The sequence below is a fragment of the Maniola jurtina genome, chromosome 8 (assembly GCF_905333055.1).
Source record: "Maniola jurtina chromosome 8, ilManJurt1.1, whole genome shotgun sequence".
Lineage (NCBI taxonomy): Eukaryota > Metazoa > Arthropoda > Insecta > Lepidoptera > Nymphalidae > Maniola > Maniola jurtina.
In genome coordinates, this window is record NC_060036.1 from 4961963 (window position 1) to 4980005 (window position 18043).

The window sequence follows — 18043 nt, forward strand, 5'->3', positions numbered from 1 at the left end:
ACGTGGCTAGATACGCCGATGATAGATGGACCACAAGGTCAGTTAGGTGGTCGGGACCAAGAGGTACTAGAGCGAGAGGCAGGCCATATGCCAGATGGGTAGACGAAATAGTGGCGATAGCGGGTCGTAGATGGCTAGCCTCAGCTACAGATAGAGCAAGGTGGAATTCCTTGGAGGAGTCTTTTACCCAAAGGGGGTCCATACAAGATAAGAACTTAGACTGAAGACACACACCACCAATGTAAATAATTTGTACTAACAAACTAACCATAACTTTAATTTGTAATAAAATATACTAACTCACTAATCAAAACTATGCTTAAGCTCTTTAAATTATGGTATCAAAGTAACTTGTATATTTTAACTTATTTATTTTTGTATGGAATTAATTAAAGCTTTATTATTATTTTTTTTTTATTATTATTTTACTCGACTAAACAAAAATCTTAGTTTGATAATATGAATGTAGGCCAATGATGCATTTAAGGTTCCTGAAAAATTTCAAATCAACTATCTAATGTGCAAAGTACAATACTTGTTCAGAATTATTACAATAGCGATTATATAAAATATACAGAGCCTCTTAATTTTCCCCCGATGTGTCTGTCATCGTAATATACAACACGTAAATAGCATATAGGTAGCTATAGGTACAACGCCTGCACCTACAAGTAGGGAAACACAATACGACTCCTCCGCTATTGAAATGACGCGCTCTTATACTTTTCACCCTTCAAATGTGAGGGCCATCAAAAATTGCAACGTCGTCGCGTCGCATTATTACAAAGTAGTAACATGGTGCAGTGCTAAACCCTTTCCCATAATTTATGTACAACTAGATTAGGGTTGCCATTCTTCTCAATACATCCGGACATGTCATCGTTATCAACAGTAGTGTCCTGACATACCGACTAGCTAGCTATACTCGTAATTGTCCCGACAAATAACAGTCATTATTAGATATTTTAGATTGTTACATATCATTCGATTGGATAACCAAGGTTCGTACTTATTTTTAACCCCCGACCCAAAAAGAGGGGTATTATAAGTTTGACGTGTGTATCTGTATATCTGTCTGTGGCATCGTAGCTCCTAAAGTAATTAACCGATTTTAATTTAGTTTTTTTTTTTTGTTTGAAAGGTGGCTTGATCGAGAGTGTTCTTAGCTATAATCCAAGAAAATCGGTTCAGACGTTTGAAAGTTATCAGCTCTTTTCTAGTTACTGTATGTAAGTGCTTTTATAAGTCTGAAACGAAGAATAAATAAATAACCTTCACTTGTCGGGGGTGTTATAAATTTTTAATTTACACTTGTCGAACTATGTGCCCTGCCCATTGCCACACTTCAGCCTACTTCACCCGTTGAGCTGTGTCGGTTACTCTAGTTCCCTACGGATAGCCCTCTCCATCGCTCGCTGAGTGACTGAGCTTTCTTATGAGGCCATGGTTAGCGACCATGTCTCAGATCCATCACTGACAACACGCATTGTTTGAAGACTTTGGTCTTCAAGCAGTGAGGAATTTTGGACGTGATGACATCGAAGCTTCCCGCACGCCGCGCTGCCCAGCTGTGTTGAATTCAGCGGCTGACCTGTTTCTCAAAATTGTATACCTATATAATGGTAACTATTTACCAACGCTGTAAACCTACATATTAATGCAACAAGGCCATAATATCTTCAGAGTAATGATAATTAAGGTTGTTCCCTCAATATACATATATTATACGGCCCTCAACAAACCCCAAATTATACTCTTCATGGATATATTCCGAAGTTAATTTAAACTTAAAGGCCAGCCACACGGAGCTGGCATACGAAGGGCTTAAATTTAATTACTATTTTAGTAACAGTGGTTCCTTTACAATAGAGCTCCATAATAGCCGATAGAATGTGGCTGTAAATGATGATTTTCTTTCTAAGTTACGAGTAAAAATGTTGTGTTTTCGGAATATGATATATATTATGATTGTAAGAATAATAATAGGTAATAATAATATGTAGTATCTGGAATTCTTTACAATAGTTCGTGTCAATCGATAGCCTGACGGGGGCTGAATACTAAACTGAATGAGATGTGTCACACCGCTCGCCCACATCCAGCCTTTATCGAATTCCTTCACAATTGTTATTTGCCACTTCCAGAAACAAAGGAAGTTGCCTCAACATATCGTTCCATTTGGAATAAGCAATACTATGGATTAATACTTCGATATTCCTTATTCCTTAATAATATTATAATTAGTGAAGGTGTTACGTTTTCACGGTTTAACCGTTGAACCAATCCGATACATAGATAGCTAAAGTCGTATCCTGGAGAGGGGTATAGAATACTTTTATACCGAAAATTTGAAAAACCCTGGTATCAACAAGTCCTTGATTAAAGGTTAATCAATCAGCCAGCATGCGTTCACTGCTGGATGGCCTTCCCGAGTTCGCCACTACACACGGTCGACTGTTTTCCTCATCCACCCATTTAGCGCTACCTTCTTAAGATCGTCAGTCTAGCGGGTTGGAGGTTGTCCCATACTGCACTTGCTGGTAGCGGTCTTTACTCCAGAACACGTCGCATCCAACGGACATCGCCTCTGCGACAGACATGGCCTGCCCACTGCCACTTCATCTTGCTGATTCGTTCAGCTAAATTGGTTACTTTGATTCTGCTACTGCTACTATGCTGGATTTTGTCCCTCAGAAAGACACCCTTAACCCAACATAGCCCGCTCCATAGCACACTGAGCGTTTTTAAACTTATGGACAAGGTCAACTGTCAGTCCCCACGTTTCAGCGCCATTATATCATAACGGGTAGGACACACTTATTGAAGACTTTGATTGATGGTAGGCTGAGGTTGATTAACAAGTAAGATTTAATGTAACTACACTCTACTAAGAGACATCGACCAGGACCGTTCGATATTAGATACTCTCGGTCTACAGGTGGATAGCAAACGCTCAACTAAGCTATCCCAAACAATGAGTGACCTTGAAACAATGAGATGAGACATGCTGTGTGGGTGGAATGGATCCGGAATTCACTGACTTGGAACAGTATTAAGTACCACTTCCGCTAGTAAAATTAGACTAAATACTGTACTCTTTTAATGGACTTAGGTTGAGGTTAATTACTTACAAAGCTACAGAGTGCAGCTGCAGCCTTAGCTATTAGAAATGTTGTTTATTAAATTCATATTATCATGTAGCAAAGTATTTAAGGGGATTTGACAGCAATTGTCTTAATCCTTTTAAGTCTGTTTAGGAAAAATGTTTTCAGATTTTTTTCGGAGCTGAAAAACACTTTTTTGCCAAGTACTCAAAAATATTGTTGAATATAATAAACACTCTACGTAACGATATAAGCCACTTTTTATTTTGCAAAATAAAATTGTTCCCAGGGGATTTTTTAAAACTGAAATTTAGGGAGGCAAAGTTAGGTAAGCATCATCTAGTTTCCTACAATTTGTTGTCTTTATTTCATATAATAACAGCCTTCATTGAACACATTCTGATAGAGAAGCAACCAAAGCTGGCTTATACTCGTATCAAAAACAAAAATCGAATCTATAATCTCTCAGATTTACTATGAAATTCACCATTAAAGCCTTTGATGATGAGTTGCGAAATATTGGGAGCATGTAAAATGTTGCAGCATAAATACGAACAACATTTTCATCGCGCACTAAATAATCCCCGATACAACGTAATTTACATTACAAAAATCTCTTTATCAGTTTTAATGAGTCCAATTTAAATAAAGCTTTAAAAATTAAAAACTTAAAACGAAAAGATTTTATTCATTCGCGATCTAGGTACGAGTACTTACATAAGTATATTTTAATAATAACATCATGATATTAGAGAACATTGTTTCAATTTATTATTCGACCTAGGCTTACTTACCTATCGTTGAAAAAAACATTTCAAATGGAACACAAAAGTTTTTAAAAATTCTTGCCAAGAAGAATTTGAGCGGCTCTCATAGTGATCTGGTTTTTGAGTTTTGTTGTCTGCTGGTGTTTGCATTTCCGCGCTGGACAGCCAAGCTGATCAAAGTGCACAAAAAATGAGCCGCCCTTCTGTAATATCCTACGAATGCTACATCTATATTTGAAACATAGATACGAAATAGCGATTACAGTATTGTAATATTACATCACTACCCATAGTATAAATGCGAAAGTGTGTTTGTTTGTCGTTTCGTTGGTTTGTCCTTCAATCGCGTCGCAACGGAACAACGGATTGACATAGTTTTTTGCATGGGTTTAGTTAAAGACCTGGAGAGTGACATAGGCTACTTTCATCCCGGAAAATCTAAGAATTCCCACGGGATTTATAAAAACCTAAATCCACGCGGACGAAGTCGCGGGCATCAGCTAGTCCACTATAAATCTTAACCTCTGCAAAGGAAGCTCGAATAAAATTAAACTGACCGCTAATTGACAAGGGGCCCGTAGTCCACGATAATTGCTTCTTGGAGGAAGCCAGTAGGCAGTAACACGAGAGCTAATTTTGTGACTCGTGCATTCATTTTGAGAGTTCCGTAAGTATCTACAGAAAAAAAGAAACCCTTATAGGATCACTTCGTCATACCACATTCATTCATTGCAACAAGAATATCTACGATAAATTCAGCCAATCACAACAATTGAGATTGTGGCAATGATTGATGCAGCTTTTCCGCAATCGACTAGTTGGCACCATTCGGAAATAACCTGTTTATAAGTACATCTAAACAAAATAATTTAATTTAAAATCATCGTAGTATCCTGCAGTTGCTGCAAACGACATAAGACAATAACTAAGACAAATATTAATACAGAGTACAGGATAGTAGAGTCAAGCGGATGTAACCGTTTGAGACGTCTGCCCAATTAAGAAGAGAGAGTGTATCAAAGCGTTATCGATGTATTTTATTGAACCGCGATTTAACATCTACATTTTTTAGTAATGAAAACTCTAAATCATTTCGAATTTGATTTTAATAAAAATAATACTCGAACATATTCAGTCTGTATGTAATAACTCAAAACGGACTACAATAGCTTTATCTATGAATGAATATTATTGTTACCAGTCATAATATTCAGTTCTAGGTAGATATTATGAAATACCAATAAACTGACTGAATAATACAAGCTGGATCTGTAATTACCGACGTTTTTGAAGCATCGGATTTTCGCTATTTTGGCGCTGATAGTAGCAGTGAGAGTCATGTATTGTGTGTGAGTACTCGGAATGAAATATTCAAAAGGAGGTTGGCGAATTTGGACCTAGCATTTTTAAAAACCGTTCAGATTCAGAAATCATTTAATTTTAATAATATTTTTCAGAGTATTTTTCTATGTAAGCCTGATACTATTAGAAGATGGGGATCAAAAATGTAATCATTCACAGGCACACATTATAAATAACCGTTACATGGCAATACAAGTGAATATCTTTTTTCTCCCAACTTTATTTGGTAGACTTTGATGAAGTTTTTTGTTAGACTGGTTTACTAGAACAAGCATGAGAAGTTTGATTCGTGAACGTGGGCTTGAGGCTCACAGTTCTGTTAGTTTGGGTCTGAATCTCTATGGAATTCGCCAATCTCCTTTTCGACAAGAAATAGTTTTTCAAAGCGTTGACGTGTCTATATATAATTTCAATATGTGGAATTATAAGTGTGCGGATCAAAACTCAAAACGATCCTTTTTTCCATAAAAGAAAGCAAAATAAAGAGCCATGAAATTGAAAACCACATTTTGTAAATAACTCTCTATTAAATTAAGTCAGCTCTTTTGATACTCAGTAAGAAAACTTCTTTTAGAAAGTAAAGAAATGCCATTTCTGTACAGGTATTTTCACAAAGGGTACCTTTTAGACTTTTTGTCACTGCATCTTCAAATTCTAAGAAGTTAATGTAATGAATGTCCATTTAGGTACTGTTTTCAAAAGTCCTAAAGCTTTTCAAATCTTTTCTAGATGTACAATACTAGGTGTGTTTTCTAGGTGTACTAGCTTTAGGCCCACTTTCATCAACGCGACGGTGGCGTTATCCGAATAACTAACTATGTCAAAAATAAAATTAACCGCTTCATTCCCTCTTGTATAATTACTTATAATATATTTCACTAGTGTACTCATACTTTAGATTAGCAATTCTTTGAAATAGCGTTTTTTATGGCAAGTTTGGATGAGTCAAAAGATGAGTAAATGTCAAAAACTGAGAGAAAGGAGATCATTATTTTTGGGCCTTTTCTGAAAGTGCCGGCCAACGAAAAAAAATGGTACGGATCGTTAGAACTAGGCATTTGGAGTAATAGTTAATATGGCAGAAAAGTTGTAGGATTGCTCTGAACCAAGTTATACAAGGTCGAAGATTCGTCATTTTCATACATTTTATTGATTTCTAAAAGTGCTGGGAAACATAAAATAATGTTAGATATTGCTAGAACTAATGATTTGAAGCAATTGTCATTATGACCCGAAGGCTGTGGGGCCATCATATGTCGTGTTATACAAGTTATACAAAAAATTAATATACTTTGTATAATTAATTGCAACCGATTTTATGATTTTGTTACTGTTCTGATTGTTTTATACGAATTTGAATACATGTACAATTATTTTGACTCCCACGAAGTGCTGGATCAGCTGCAATGTGGACAAAATTCGTTTATACATACCTGGATTGTATGCGGCCTTGTAATACTAGGTGATCTCATCCAGCCATCTCCCAAACTTCTGCTACTGAGAATTGGGATATCTCCGGCGAGCTCTGTGATGAATGCACCATTTGGTTATAAGTACTGTTTACCATAGTAACTACGGGCTTGCTTCAGTCGATAGCTGCCCAAAGCAACCTGCGTCGATTCTTCTATGAATCTAGGAAAGTCATTGAACGGAGGATGTCGGCTTCCATAGCCTGGAAATGAGCTCTTCTTCTATTATAATTATTGTGTGTGATAACAAGTTCTGCTAAACTGTTTTGCGCATTGACCAGTTCATGGATTTTGTCAAGGAAATCACGTCTGTAGTACACGTTATTGTCTATCAGAACATGATAGCTGTTTAGCGATGTTACCGCGATCCTGAAATAATCGATCACATTACTTAATGCCCGGTCACTCTGATCAATCCTGAGCAAACGAAAATCTCTATTAAAGCAATTGTTCATCACTTCCACCATCCAGCGGAAAATGGTAACAAGCTTAGATTTATTGGTTTGGTCAGTAATTAGCTGGGTTTCATTTAAATGTTTTGTTTCTAGCATTTGTGTCACATAACTGCATGCCTCAAGAAGAAAGGCTATCTATAAAGGGCATGTACAGACAGATACAGGCATGTACATATATCTTCAGAAAAGCACTAATTACTTTTTTCAGTGAAAATCATACCCTAACCACAAGTTCCGAAACCACTAAAAGCCTTTATATTTGTTGCGATGGAACAATAATCTACACGCTGCAGCAACTTACAATGCCTAGATTTTAAATGATACCTTGAATGATATAGAAGATTTTTACTGGATTTTTATCTTAGTCCATGGTTTTAGAGATACCATAAACAATCTTGAGGTAATCTTTCTTTCTTGAGGTGTGCGGTTATGTGGCACAAATGCCAGTAACAAAACATCAGTAAAAACCCAGCTAACTACTGACGAAGCAATAAATCTAGACTTTTTACCATTTGCTGCTGGATAATGTAAATGATTAACGACCGCTTTGGAAGAGATTTTTGTTTACTCAGGGTTATTCAGGATTTGTAACCGGACATTAAGTACCATGATCGATTATTTCAGGATTTTGTCAGTATTGCTGAACGGCTATCATGTTCTGATAGACAACAACGTGCATGCACGTGATTTTCTTGACGTAATCCATGAAAGGCCAGTGAGCAAAACAGTTCAGCAGAACTTGTTATCACACACAATATGTAATTATAATAGAAGGAGAGCTCATTTCCAGGCTATGGAAGCCAATATCCTCCGTTCAATGACTTTCCTAGATTCACAGAAGAATCGACGCAGGTTGCTTTGGGCAGCTATCGACTGAAGCAAGCCCGTACCTTAGTTACTATGGTGAACAGTACGTATAACCAAATGGTGCATTCATCACATAGCTCGCCGGAGATATCCCAATTCCCAGTGGCAGAAGTTTGGGAGATGGCTGGATGAGATCACCTAGTATTACAAGGCCGCATACAATCCAGGTATGTATAAACGAATTATGTCCACATTGCAGCTGATCCAGCACTTCGTGGGAGTCTAAATAATTGTACATGTATTCAAATTCGTATAAAACAATCAGAACAGTAACAAAATCATAAAATCGATTGCAATTAATTATACAAAGTATATTAATAATTTTGTATAACTTGTATAACACGACATATAATGGCCCCACAGCCTTCGGGTTATAATGACAATTGCTTCAAATCATTAGTTCTAGCAATATCTAACATTATTTTGTTTCCCAGCACTTTTAGAAATCAATAAAATGTATGAAAATGACGAATCTTCGACCTTGTATAACTTGGTTCAGAGCAATCCTACAACTTTTCTGCCATATTAACTATTACTCCAAATGCCTAGTTCTAACGATCCGTACCATTTTTTTTCGTTGGCCGGCACTTTCAGAAAAGGCCCAAAAATGTATGGAGCTAGAATGATCTCCTTTGAATAGGTATGTGTCCATGTCAATTTATCATTAAATGTCTTGTTACTCGTCAACGTCAATTTGATTTATCCAATAGGACTATCTCGTAGGTATATCTTATATATTCTTAGGTTAAGTATTTGGTGAAATGAAAATTTGGTTATCTGAGAGTATCTTACGACTAGGTATATACTGGGTATATTTATTTCATGTTTGTGAAATTGGGAGTCTTTGAAACCATTACTTTTAAATCAGCAAACGTTTCAGAAAGTTCTAATTGGGCTCCAGATGTTACTTCTAGTTACTTAATTTACTTTCATAGAAGTTCTTCCTTAGTTCTATTAGCTTTATGTGACCAATTAGCAGTTAAGACGCCTAGACGATATAGTCTTCCGAGGAAAAAGAGTAGCATTCACGTACCTATTTCCTTGTCCAATTATGTTACACACACGCAATCACTAGTGAAGTTTTTACTTTTATTGTAGAAGTGTTGTAAATGCAATCCTGGAATTGATTTACTGCTCAGTTGCTTTGGAACATGAACTTTGTGATGTACCTAACCACAAATTCACGGTTTTCGGATTTTTCTGCCTGCCTTTCATGATTCTAAGTCAACGGGAAGTACCCTACAGGTTTCCTTGACAGTCACGACAGACGAACAGAGCGACAGACTGACAAACAGACAGACAACGAAGTAATCCCAAAAGGGTTCCTTTTTTTCCTTTTGAGGTACGAAACCAAAAATTAACCTAAACTCGATCCTAAATCGTTAACTTTGTGTGAAAAGGTGACGGAAAATCGTTTTTATACTCGTAGTATCAAAAGTAATGATTTTCATTCAAAACTAGCCCATCTTTGTAGATAAAGGACCAATCTATCTTTAGCAACCTGTGGTTCCATTTGATTCAGTATATTTTAGCCACAAAAGATATCGAAATCTCTCATATTTGTGACATATTATTAAGTAGGTAGGTACTTTTATAATATTATATGTATAATATTGAAAGTTTGCGTTCATTATGCAATCTTTGAGTCAAAGTTGGTGTGCTTTTGTCGTGTAATCAAGATATTGGCGTTCAAAGCTTGTCAACATCTGCAAAAGTTTCAGACCGCAAAATGTAGAGGGTTTCAAAGAGGTTTTTGATTTTCATTTAGATAGATGCCAGAATAATGAAAAGGCCGACGTAATCTTACGTACGAACTGGTATACTTACTTCACTTTGATATCTTTTTAGGGTTCCGTATCTCCAGGGAAAAGGAACCATTATAGGAGCTCGCTGCTGTCTTCTGTCTGTCCGTAGTGTCTGTCAAGACCCGTCAAGGAATCAAAACCTATCTAAGTTCTTCCAGTAGGCCTAGAATCTTGAACTTTGGCAGGCAGCAATGTCTTATAACAAAAAAAATCAGTAAGCATCAGAAAAAAAATTAAAATGTTATTTCTTGTAAGATGACATGGAACTCTTCGTGTGCAAGTCCGGGTCGCACTTGGCCTGTTAATTGTAATATAAAATCTCAATTGCCTATACCTACCTATTCTGTTTCCTGGTAGATTGTTTAGTGTCCCTAATAGTTAGTACTTAGGTACTACCTACATTATTTGTCAGGCCAAATAGCAGTTCAAAAGTTCAAGATGCTCTTTCAGTGTCATATATTACGACGTAAATAACTTTATACACATTAGTGTATATAAATAGTAATCTTATTGCTACTTCATTCAAAGCTAATTATGAAGATCGGTGGTTCTTCGAGTCTTCATAGTTAGCTCATTGGAATGCCCGCTTCGTTCTACGCAATGTGAGTCATAGGTAGCTCTACCAACTTTGTCGTTTTGCTCCTACCTACATCGTAATCGCCCTAATAGCTTTATTAAATCTTATTAGAAACATAAAGGAAAGCGGCATCAAAGCAAAAGTGTACTAGTTTGGCGTTGGTATCTTTACCTTATTGATTTAATTAGCTTTATATGCAGGTGGGTATGTAGGCTTATGTAGGTAAACGATTTTACTATACCTACGCACTTTAAAGAAAACCCCAAAGTGAGGTAGGTAGGTAGGTACCTACATGTTTCTTATTTCTTATATTTTCTCTAAGTAGGTAGCTACAATTAATATATACAATATAACATATATATATATATAACTAAATAAATATTAATATGTACCTACATAACAAGGAACTGATTATCTATACTAATAAATAAAATTGGAGTGTCTGTCTGTAATTTTTTAATAACTACCACATATTAAGTTCATATGGTTATTTGAACAATACCATAACTGAATCACACGTTTTTAAAATTTTTGTCTGTCTGTCTGTCTGTCTGTCTGTCTGTCTGTCTGTCTGTCTGTCTGTCTGTCTGTCTGTCTGTTTGAAAAGGCTAATCTTTGGAACGGCTGAACCGATTTTAACGGGATTTTCACATACAAGTAGAGGATTGACCAGGGTGTAAAATAGGCTACTTTTTTAACCGACTTTCAAAAAGGGAGTTGTGTTTTTCTAACTATGTACACCAAAATCTCCGAGATTTCTGAACCGATTTGCGTCATTTCTTTTTTAATCGATAGAGGAACTTTGCGACATTGTTTCATAAAAAATTTGGATTCCAACTCCTCAATCCTGATGCTGCAGGGGATCTGACCAATCCACGCGGGCGAAGCTGCGGGCATCAGCTAGTCTAATATAATATGCTTCAATAAGAGCCCGAAATATGGTCAATCATAGGATTACTAAGAATCGAATAAAAGGACGGAGAAGACTGTGGAGTCGGGTGCCCACATTCCGTTCTGGTTTAGTTATTATTTGGCCACTTGGGTAATTTGAACTTTTACCATTGAGACTTGATAAATCCTAAATAGTTACTGCAAAATCCTACGATTTACCGCAGGTACCTACCTAGTTCGAGCTTTTAAAGTAACTTAATAAAAATTCAAATATTTTTATTCAATTTACTTTTTAGAAGTAGGTAAGGTACCTAGGTGGGTACTTTTGAATCGTCAAAAGCATCTACCACTGGTTCGGAATGCCTTCTCTACCGAGAATAACCAGCAAGAAATTCGGTAGGTAGGTAGGCATATAGGTGTTATATATCTATGAGGTGTAAGTTCAAGTGGTACCTAGGTAGGTAGTTAAATATAAGAAGACCGCGGAGGGTGGAAATCTCATCAAGAGATTATTCGAGAGACCAAAAGGGAATTCGGGAACCGGAACGAAAAGATGTGAAATAACTTCAGATAGGTAGGCATATTTAATATTATTAGGTATATCTTACGTCTCACAATAAATAAATGAAACCTTAATTTTTTTTAAACTCCTTAATAAAAATACTTTGATATGAATATTAATTGTAACGTCACATAAATACTAAACTATATCACGTTTTGCATTCTACGCTCTACCCCTTACAAAACTTAGAAAGTACCTACATAAGTATCAAATTCGTTGTGCTTATCAAAAACTTGATTAACAAGTTCTTGACTCCTGTGTCCTAAGCTCCCTAGTCTAGAAAAACGCTTGGTAATACTGCCTCGATAAATCTTATTAAGCCTTACATAATAAGTAGGTACCCCACATAGTAAGTTATATATGTGTTTTCATATGCTTTCCTGTTATAATAATATACCTAACTTAAAAGAACCTCAAATGTAAGTAAAGTATTTTAATTTGCCGGTTAAAAGTTATTCAAAACTTTGTTTTCATACCTGCGAAAGGTCGGCATCCTCCCTCAGCTTTTCGCTTATGGTCGGCTTCCTCTCAGCCACAACGAAGCTTGTGAACATCACTAACAACAACACTTTGAGTCCACCCATTATAGCGTTTCTAACTTCACTTATTTTCACTGATAAGCACTCGCGAAATTCATCTGCTGTTACGCGCGGCAGAAGTCGACGCGCGTCGGTAAATGCCGGGGTACGCTCCACTGAGAGGCTATGCGTTGACGCGGCCTCTGTCTCTCTCACGCATACGTTAGTAATTTATAGTCAAATTGGTCATCACACGCGCCTCTTTCAAAAATAACGTTCTATAATATAACGACTTTTGGTATTACCTGACCATTATAATTAACCACCGACCCAAAAAGAGGGGTGTTATAAGTTTGACGTGTGTATCTGTGTATCTGCGTGTCTGTGGCATCGTAGCTCCTAAGCTAATGAACCGATTTTAATTTTGTTTTTTTACCCGACTACGGCAAAGCCGAAAGGAACGGTTATTTGTTTGAAAGGTGTCTTGATCGAGTGTTCTTAGCTATAATCCAAGAAAATCGGTTCAGCCGTTTGAAAGTTATCAGCTCTTTTCTAGTTACTGTAACCTTCACTTGTCGGGGGTTATAAATTTTTAATTTACACTTGTGTATTCGGTATTTGTGTGCTTATGTATTGAGGTTTCTTGAAGTCAGTTGTAAGTTGTAACTTGCGTTGTAGAGTTGTAGGCATTTGGTCTAACATATTTTGCATTTTTCCTGAATCAAAAATGTCAGTGTAGGGAAATTTATTTTCTTCAAAGATCATAATTTACTAAGTAAGTAGGTACTAACATTTTCTTTTCTGAATCTTGATGCAACGTTGAATAATTATTCGTGTTATGTATAGCCAGTGGTTTGCTCTCTACACTTAAGAAAAGTTCTGATACCCTAAAATATTTTGTTTTCTATGTGCATGGCTGGTGATGCATTGCCTACCCTCCAGTACCTATCCTCGTCAAAATCTTTATGCACGTCACTTTACATAATATGTAGGTACCTACATTACTGTGGAGAACAAAAACGGAAGTAGAATCCAGTTATCCTTATCAGAAGCCGCTAATCGATTCGTCTATAAACATTTTTTACCCAAATTGTATACTTACTGGTGAAAACTTAGTAAGTATATACCTAGTTGAGTATAAAACATGGTACTTAGCTACAAAATCATTAAAATTTCAATGGTTCTAGTTCTAATTTCAAGTTATGTAGAGACACCAGAATATATATTAATTTTATTTAACTTAATATTATGATCATGGAGTTCGAGCTACGACTACCTCCCGCTACTTGAATTCTAACAAGGTTATTTATTCTAAGTACCAATATTACTTATAATTATTGCGAAAGTTTTTCTTTTTGGTTTGCTCTTCAATCACGCCACAACGAAGCAATGGATTGGCGTAATTCTAGCATAGATATATAGTAGTTAAAGACTTGCAACGCTATTTTTTCCTCAGGAATATCCTGAAAAATGTATAACCATACAGACGAATTCGCGATGATTCGCATCAATTAAGTAGTAATATGATGTACCTAAAGACAATCTTTATACATCTACCGAAATCCGAAGTCTGTTGTTTTCATAGAACCTACACTGCAGTGCTCTGCGCCCGATGCCCGCGCCAAGTCATAATTTTCCTTAAAAAAAAAACCATGTGTCCAACGCAACGTTATGCCTTCACCACAATACATAATATACTTACCGTATCTTGGATAGTAAATCTTCAAGTCATAGCTGCCGGCACTTTAAAGTTGCTAATGACATACCAAGGTAGTTTCTCGTCGCGCTTATAAACGTCACACAGGCATAAGTGACTTAGGAGTTAGGTGAGTCTTAATGCTTAAGGGTAGGCGTTTCGCGAAGTTCCTTAACTAGGTGAGTAGTTGTAACGTAAGTTTAGAAGCTAAGCCACTTAACTTCTTCCCGTCCTTTAGGACGTCTTAGGACTACAAGTACGCTGTAAGACCGGCTGGATCCCGATTGTCCTACAACTTGTGGTTATGCGATCACAATGACGTCAAAATAGAATATATATGCGTGAATCTTCGGATTATCTACACTTTTTACTACGCTTTACCTTATTAAAATTGTATCAGTGATATAGCTATACTAAAGCATCAGTATAAACATAGAAATGTGTGGACATACAGATATGCGGCGGACGGGAAATGAAGGGATTAAAAAAATCAAAATAACTATTAGGCTTCCATACGTCCGAGTGAAAAAAACGGTACCGTAAAATGGGGTGACTTTGATTAATTTTAAAATTCAAACGCTTGTAACTCAGCTAGTTTAAATGTGAAAAATATGAAAAAAATGTCATAGTGACGACTAAGAGTAGTAAATAAAATGGATTATTAAAAAAAAAAAATAGCTTGTCGTTTCTGAGAAAAAAAAAGTTTTACGGCTTATCAACTTTATACTTGAATTGGGGTTGCTTTGATAGCCTCCAGTTTTTAAATAGAATATCAAAGTATCCCCTTACAGGATACTAAAACAAAAATAAAAAAAATATTCCATCTAATAGATTTTTTAATCCAGAGATTCTAAGTTCAGGGGGGCGAGTTTGATTACAGGGGTTACTTTGATAATAGTTTTAAAATGCTAAATGTACCTCTTATTACAAATCAGAATGTGATTTTGTAAATGTTTGTGGATAAATAAATATATTAAAACAAACATATAGTTTCAAAAGTATTTATTTAAATTAAATGTTTGACTCTAGGAAACGTTTTATACATGAATGGCACAAACACGAACTATGATAGAAATAATGACTTAGCAATCAGTCTTAGATTTATTCATTTGAGGATGAATCTCTATGAAAACAATACTGTCAAGGCATGGCTCTCATAATAATTAAATATACATAAACATTTTAATAATTTTTGTAAAGAACAAATAACAAATTAAAGAAATAAGTACCTACCTAGATGTCTAAACTATTTCAATCAACATATTTATATCAAAAAAAAATCTCCATCTTAGAGTTCTTTTACATTTACATCTTGTGGAAAAACATAAAAACCTTCGCGTAAGATTGGTTGAGGTAAATAAGTTATAATGTCACTTTTTTCAATAATGGAGACGTCGTCATTAACAGCTCGAAATACCGTTTTGTTCCTCTTATGTGACTTGAAACCTAATACCACGATTTTTTCTTCGGAAATATCTTCAATCATGCAGACATACTGGTAATGTCTTTTACCTTTTTTGGAAGTAAATTTCGCCAAAACGAATTTTCCAGTTTCAGGGCATGGACTCTCTATTCTTCGGTCATCCGCAACAGATTCGCAATCTGTAATTTCATCTTCATACTCAGGGGTTTTATCTTTTAACGGTAGTTGCGGGCATAAAGGATCCTGGATGGGATCGTTGTCAAAATCCTCTGTTGGATTCATTGTCGAAGGGCCTGCTTCAGCAAAATCAGAGATAGGTGATGCATCTACACTACATGTCAAAAGATGTGCTTCAGAGGCTGTTGAAGGTCCAGGTTCATCGAGGGTAGCAATGCTTTTTCCTGGCCCAATTTGCAACCGTTTTTTCTTCCTTGTTGGTTCACCAGTCTTTCCAAAGCGTTGTTCTTTTAAAAAATCTGTCAAAGAGTCTCTGACTCTTCCCTCTACGCGATTTTGAGCTTCAGGCGAGTTGTCGGGTATTTTTCGCAATACACTGTCCCTATTAAACGGGAAGATCCCTGTAGCTTTGAAACTACTTATCAAGTTTCTTTTTACCGCAGAGGTGATCGCCTCTTCGTCCGAGGCTGTTGCTGGCTGAACTTTGTCCATCTCCATAATGCTTTGTTTGAGAAGCCGCGGAAATGCTTCCTTAGGTACAGTTCCTGCTTTTAGATTGAACTTTTTCCATTCTTCGAGTGTCTTTCGCCATGCAGTCTTCATTGGACGGAAGAACCCCACATCTAAGGGTTGGCATATGTGTGTGGAGTTAGGCACAAGACAAATGAAGCTTATGTTGTGAGACTGACATTTTTCCAATACATCAGAATCGAGATGGGACGACAAATTGTCGCCGATTAGCACCTTTCGTCCGTCGAGCCTATCAGCATGTGGTAAGAAACTTGTAATGAACCAGTCTCTGAAGGTAGGTGCATCAATCCATCCACTTGTTGTTCTATTGAATCTACTGCCACGACTGCAGCATGGTTTGGTACAACAGGGATAGCCAACAATTCCCCTTTCTTTCCATGTATCGTACAAATGCAAGCTCTTATAAATAACGTAAGGTGGCAATAGAGTTCCATCAGCCGACCCACAAATCATAATCGTGGTGCAGCTTTTTGAATGGTTCATAATTTTTTCAGGATATTTAACACCTCGCCTGTAAATACACTTTTTTTTGCCCGGATCATCAGACAAATTTGATTCGTCATAGTTAAATATGTTGGAAGGTGGTATGTCAACAACTTCTCTTTGGAGGTTGTCAAAATATGTGTTTATTGAGTTCCGATCTACTGCGGCTCGTGCTCTTTTAATGTTAGTGGCGAGTCTTTGACCGAACCCATTTTTGTGACGTTTTAGAACGCTGAGTGCCCAATCGATTCCAGGTATGTTGTTCGAGAACCTCGTTACATTTCTGCCTTGTTGGTCCAAATATGACTTTGCGAACATTCGAAGATCGAAAGTGGTAAGTGGAAAACCCCAATCAGCGCAAGTAGCCGCAGCTCTTAAAATTGCCACTTCTTCCGAGTGTGAAAACACTGGCTGTCCACCCGGAGTAGAACCATGCATGCCCTTATATTTATTGTATAAGGTGCCGAAGGGAATTTTATAGTTTATAGCTGCTGCATTTATACTCATTTCCCCATCTGTTATTTTTTCTAGGGCTTCCTCTAAAGTTTCTTGAGTATAGTTTTTGTACTCACGGGCACCTGCAAGCTTCTTGTACTTTCGTACCATGTTGAACTTACCTACAAAAACAAACAGGGGTCACTTTGATTATATCATTTTATACGCATTGTTGCATTTAAAAATACCTTGGGGTGTCATTGATAGCTATCAATGTCGCCTCGTACCATTCATCAAAGTAGCCCCGTCGAACAAACACCTACATAGAAGCCAAAATGGCAGTCATCGGTAATAAAACAATATTTAATTATATTCACAAAGAATCATATAAACACACAAATTAAGTAAAACTAAACAGGTTATAATACTCACTCTTGCACAAAAGAAGTTTTGTAGCACATAAAGTTTGTATAGTTTGCAACTGAACTACGAAATAATTTTTTTTTGTGGAGACACAATAGTTCTTGCGCTCACGCCTTGAGGAAAGATGGCCGATATACCAATGTGGCCAATACTAAAAAACAAAAAAGGGTTCGTTCAGAATCGTCCAAGATATTATTGAAAAACCTACCAAAAAAAGCTATCATCAAAGACGCCCCTAGTTTTGAAAGTCGCCCCATTTTACGGTATCCTGATAAATAGAATTACTATAGGATCTCTCCGTCTGTCTGTCACAGCCAATTTGCTTTGAATCTACTGGCTCGTGCAACACAGAATTTTTGTGATCCAAACACGAACATGTATGTACCTACAACGAACTTGAAAGTATAGATAGATACATCGATGCATAAAGGTAAGTACCTACGTATCTATCTGCTACGTACCTAAACAAAAAGAGAATTGATTATCTCTAATATTAAT

At 36.5% G+C, this 18043-nt stretch overlaps 2 protein-coding genes across 7 annotated transcripts in view; both read right to left on the reverse strand.

The window, feature by feature from the left end:
• Positions 1-12536, reverse strand: part of LOC123867661 (fasciclin-1) — a 103895-nt gene extending 91359 nt beyond the window's left edge. For all 6 annotated transcript variants that reach the window (XM_045909827.1, XM_045909831.1, XM_045909828.1 and 3 more), the window contains exon 1: positions 12336-12536. In XM_045909827.1, coding sequence (XP_045765783.1) covers positions 12336-12443 — 108 coding nt within the window. In that variant the 5' untranslated portion in view covers positions 12444-12536. The remainder of the gene's footprint in view (positions 1-12335) is intronic.
• Positions 12537-14742: 2206 nt separating this feature from the next.
• LOC123867662 lies at positions 14743-17820 on the reverse strand. Its single transcript, XM_045909832.1, has 2 exons — positions 17555-17820; positions 14743-17304 (listed from the first exon to the last, which is right to left on the reverse strand). Exon 2 carries the CDS (start codon positions 17291-17293, stop codon positions 15362-15364), a length of 1932 nt encoding a protein of 643 aa, XP_045765788.1. The 5' UTR covers positions 17294-17304; positions 17555-17820; the 3' UTR covers positions 14743-15361.
• Positions 17821-18043: the final 223 nt, after the last annotated feature.

Coding starts and splice junctions, on each gene's coding strand:
- LOC123867662 (XM_045909832.1), bottom strand. CDS start 17,293: ATGGTACGAAAGTACAAGAAGCTTGCAGGTGCCCGTGAGTACAAAAAC.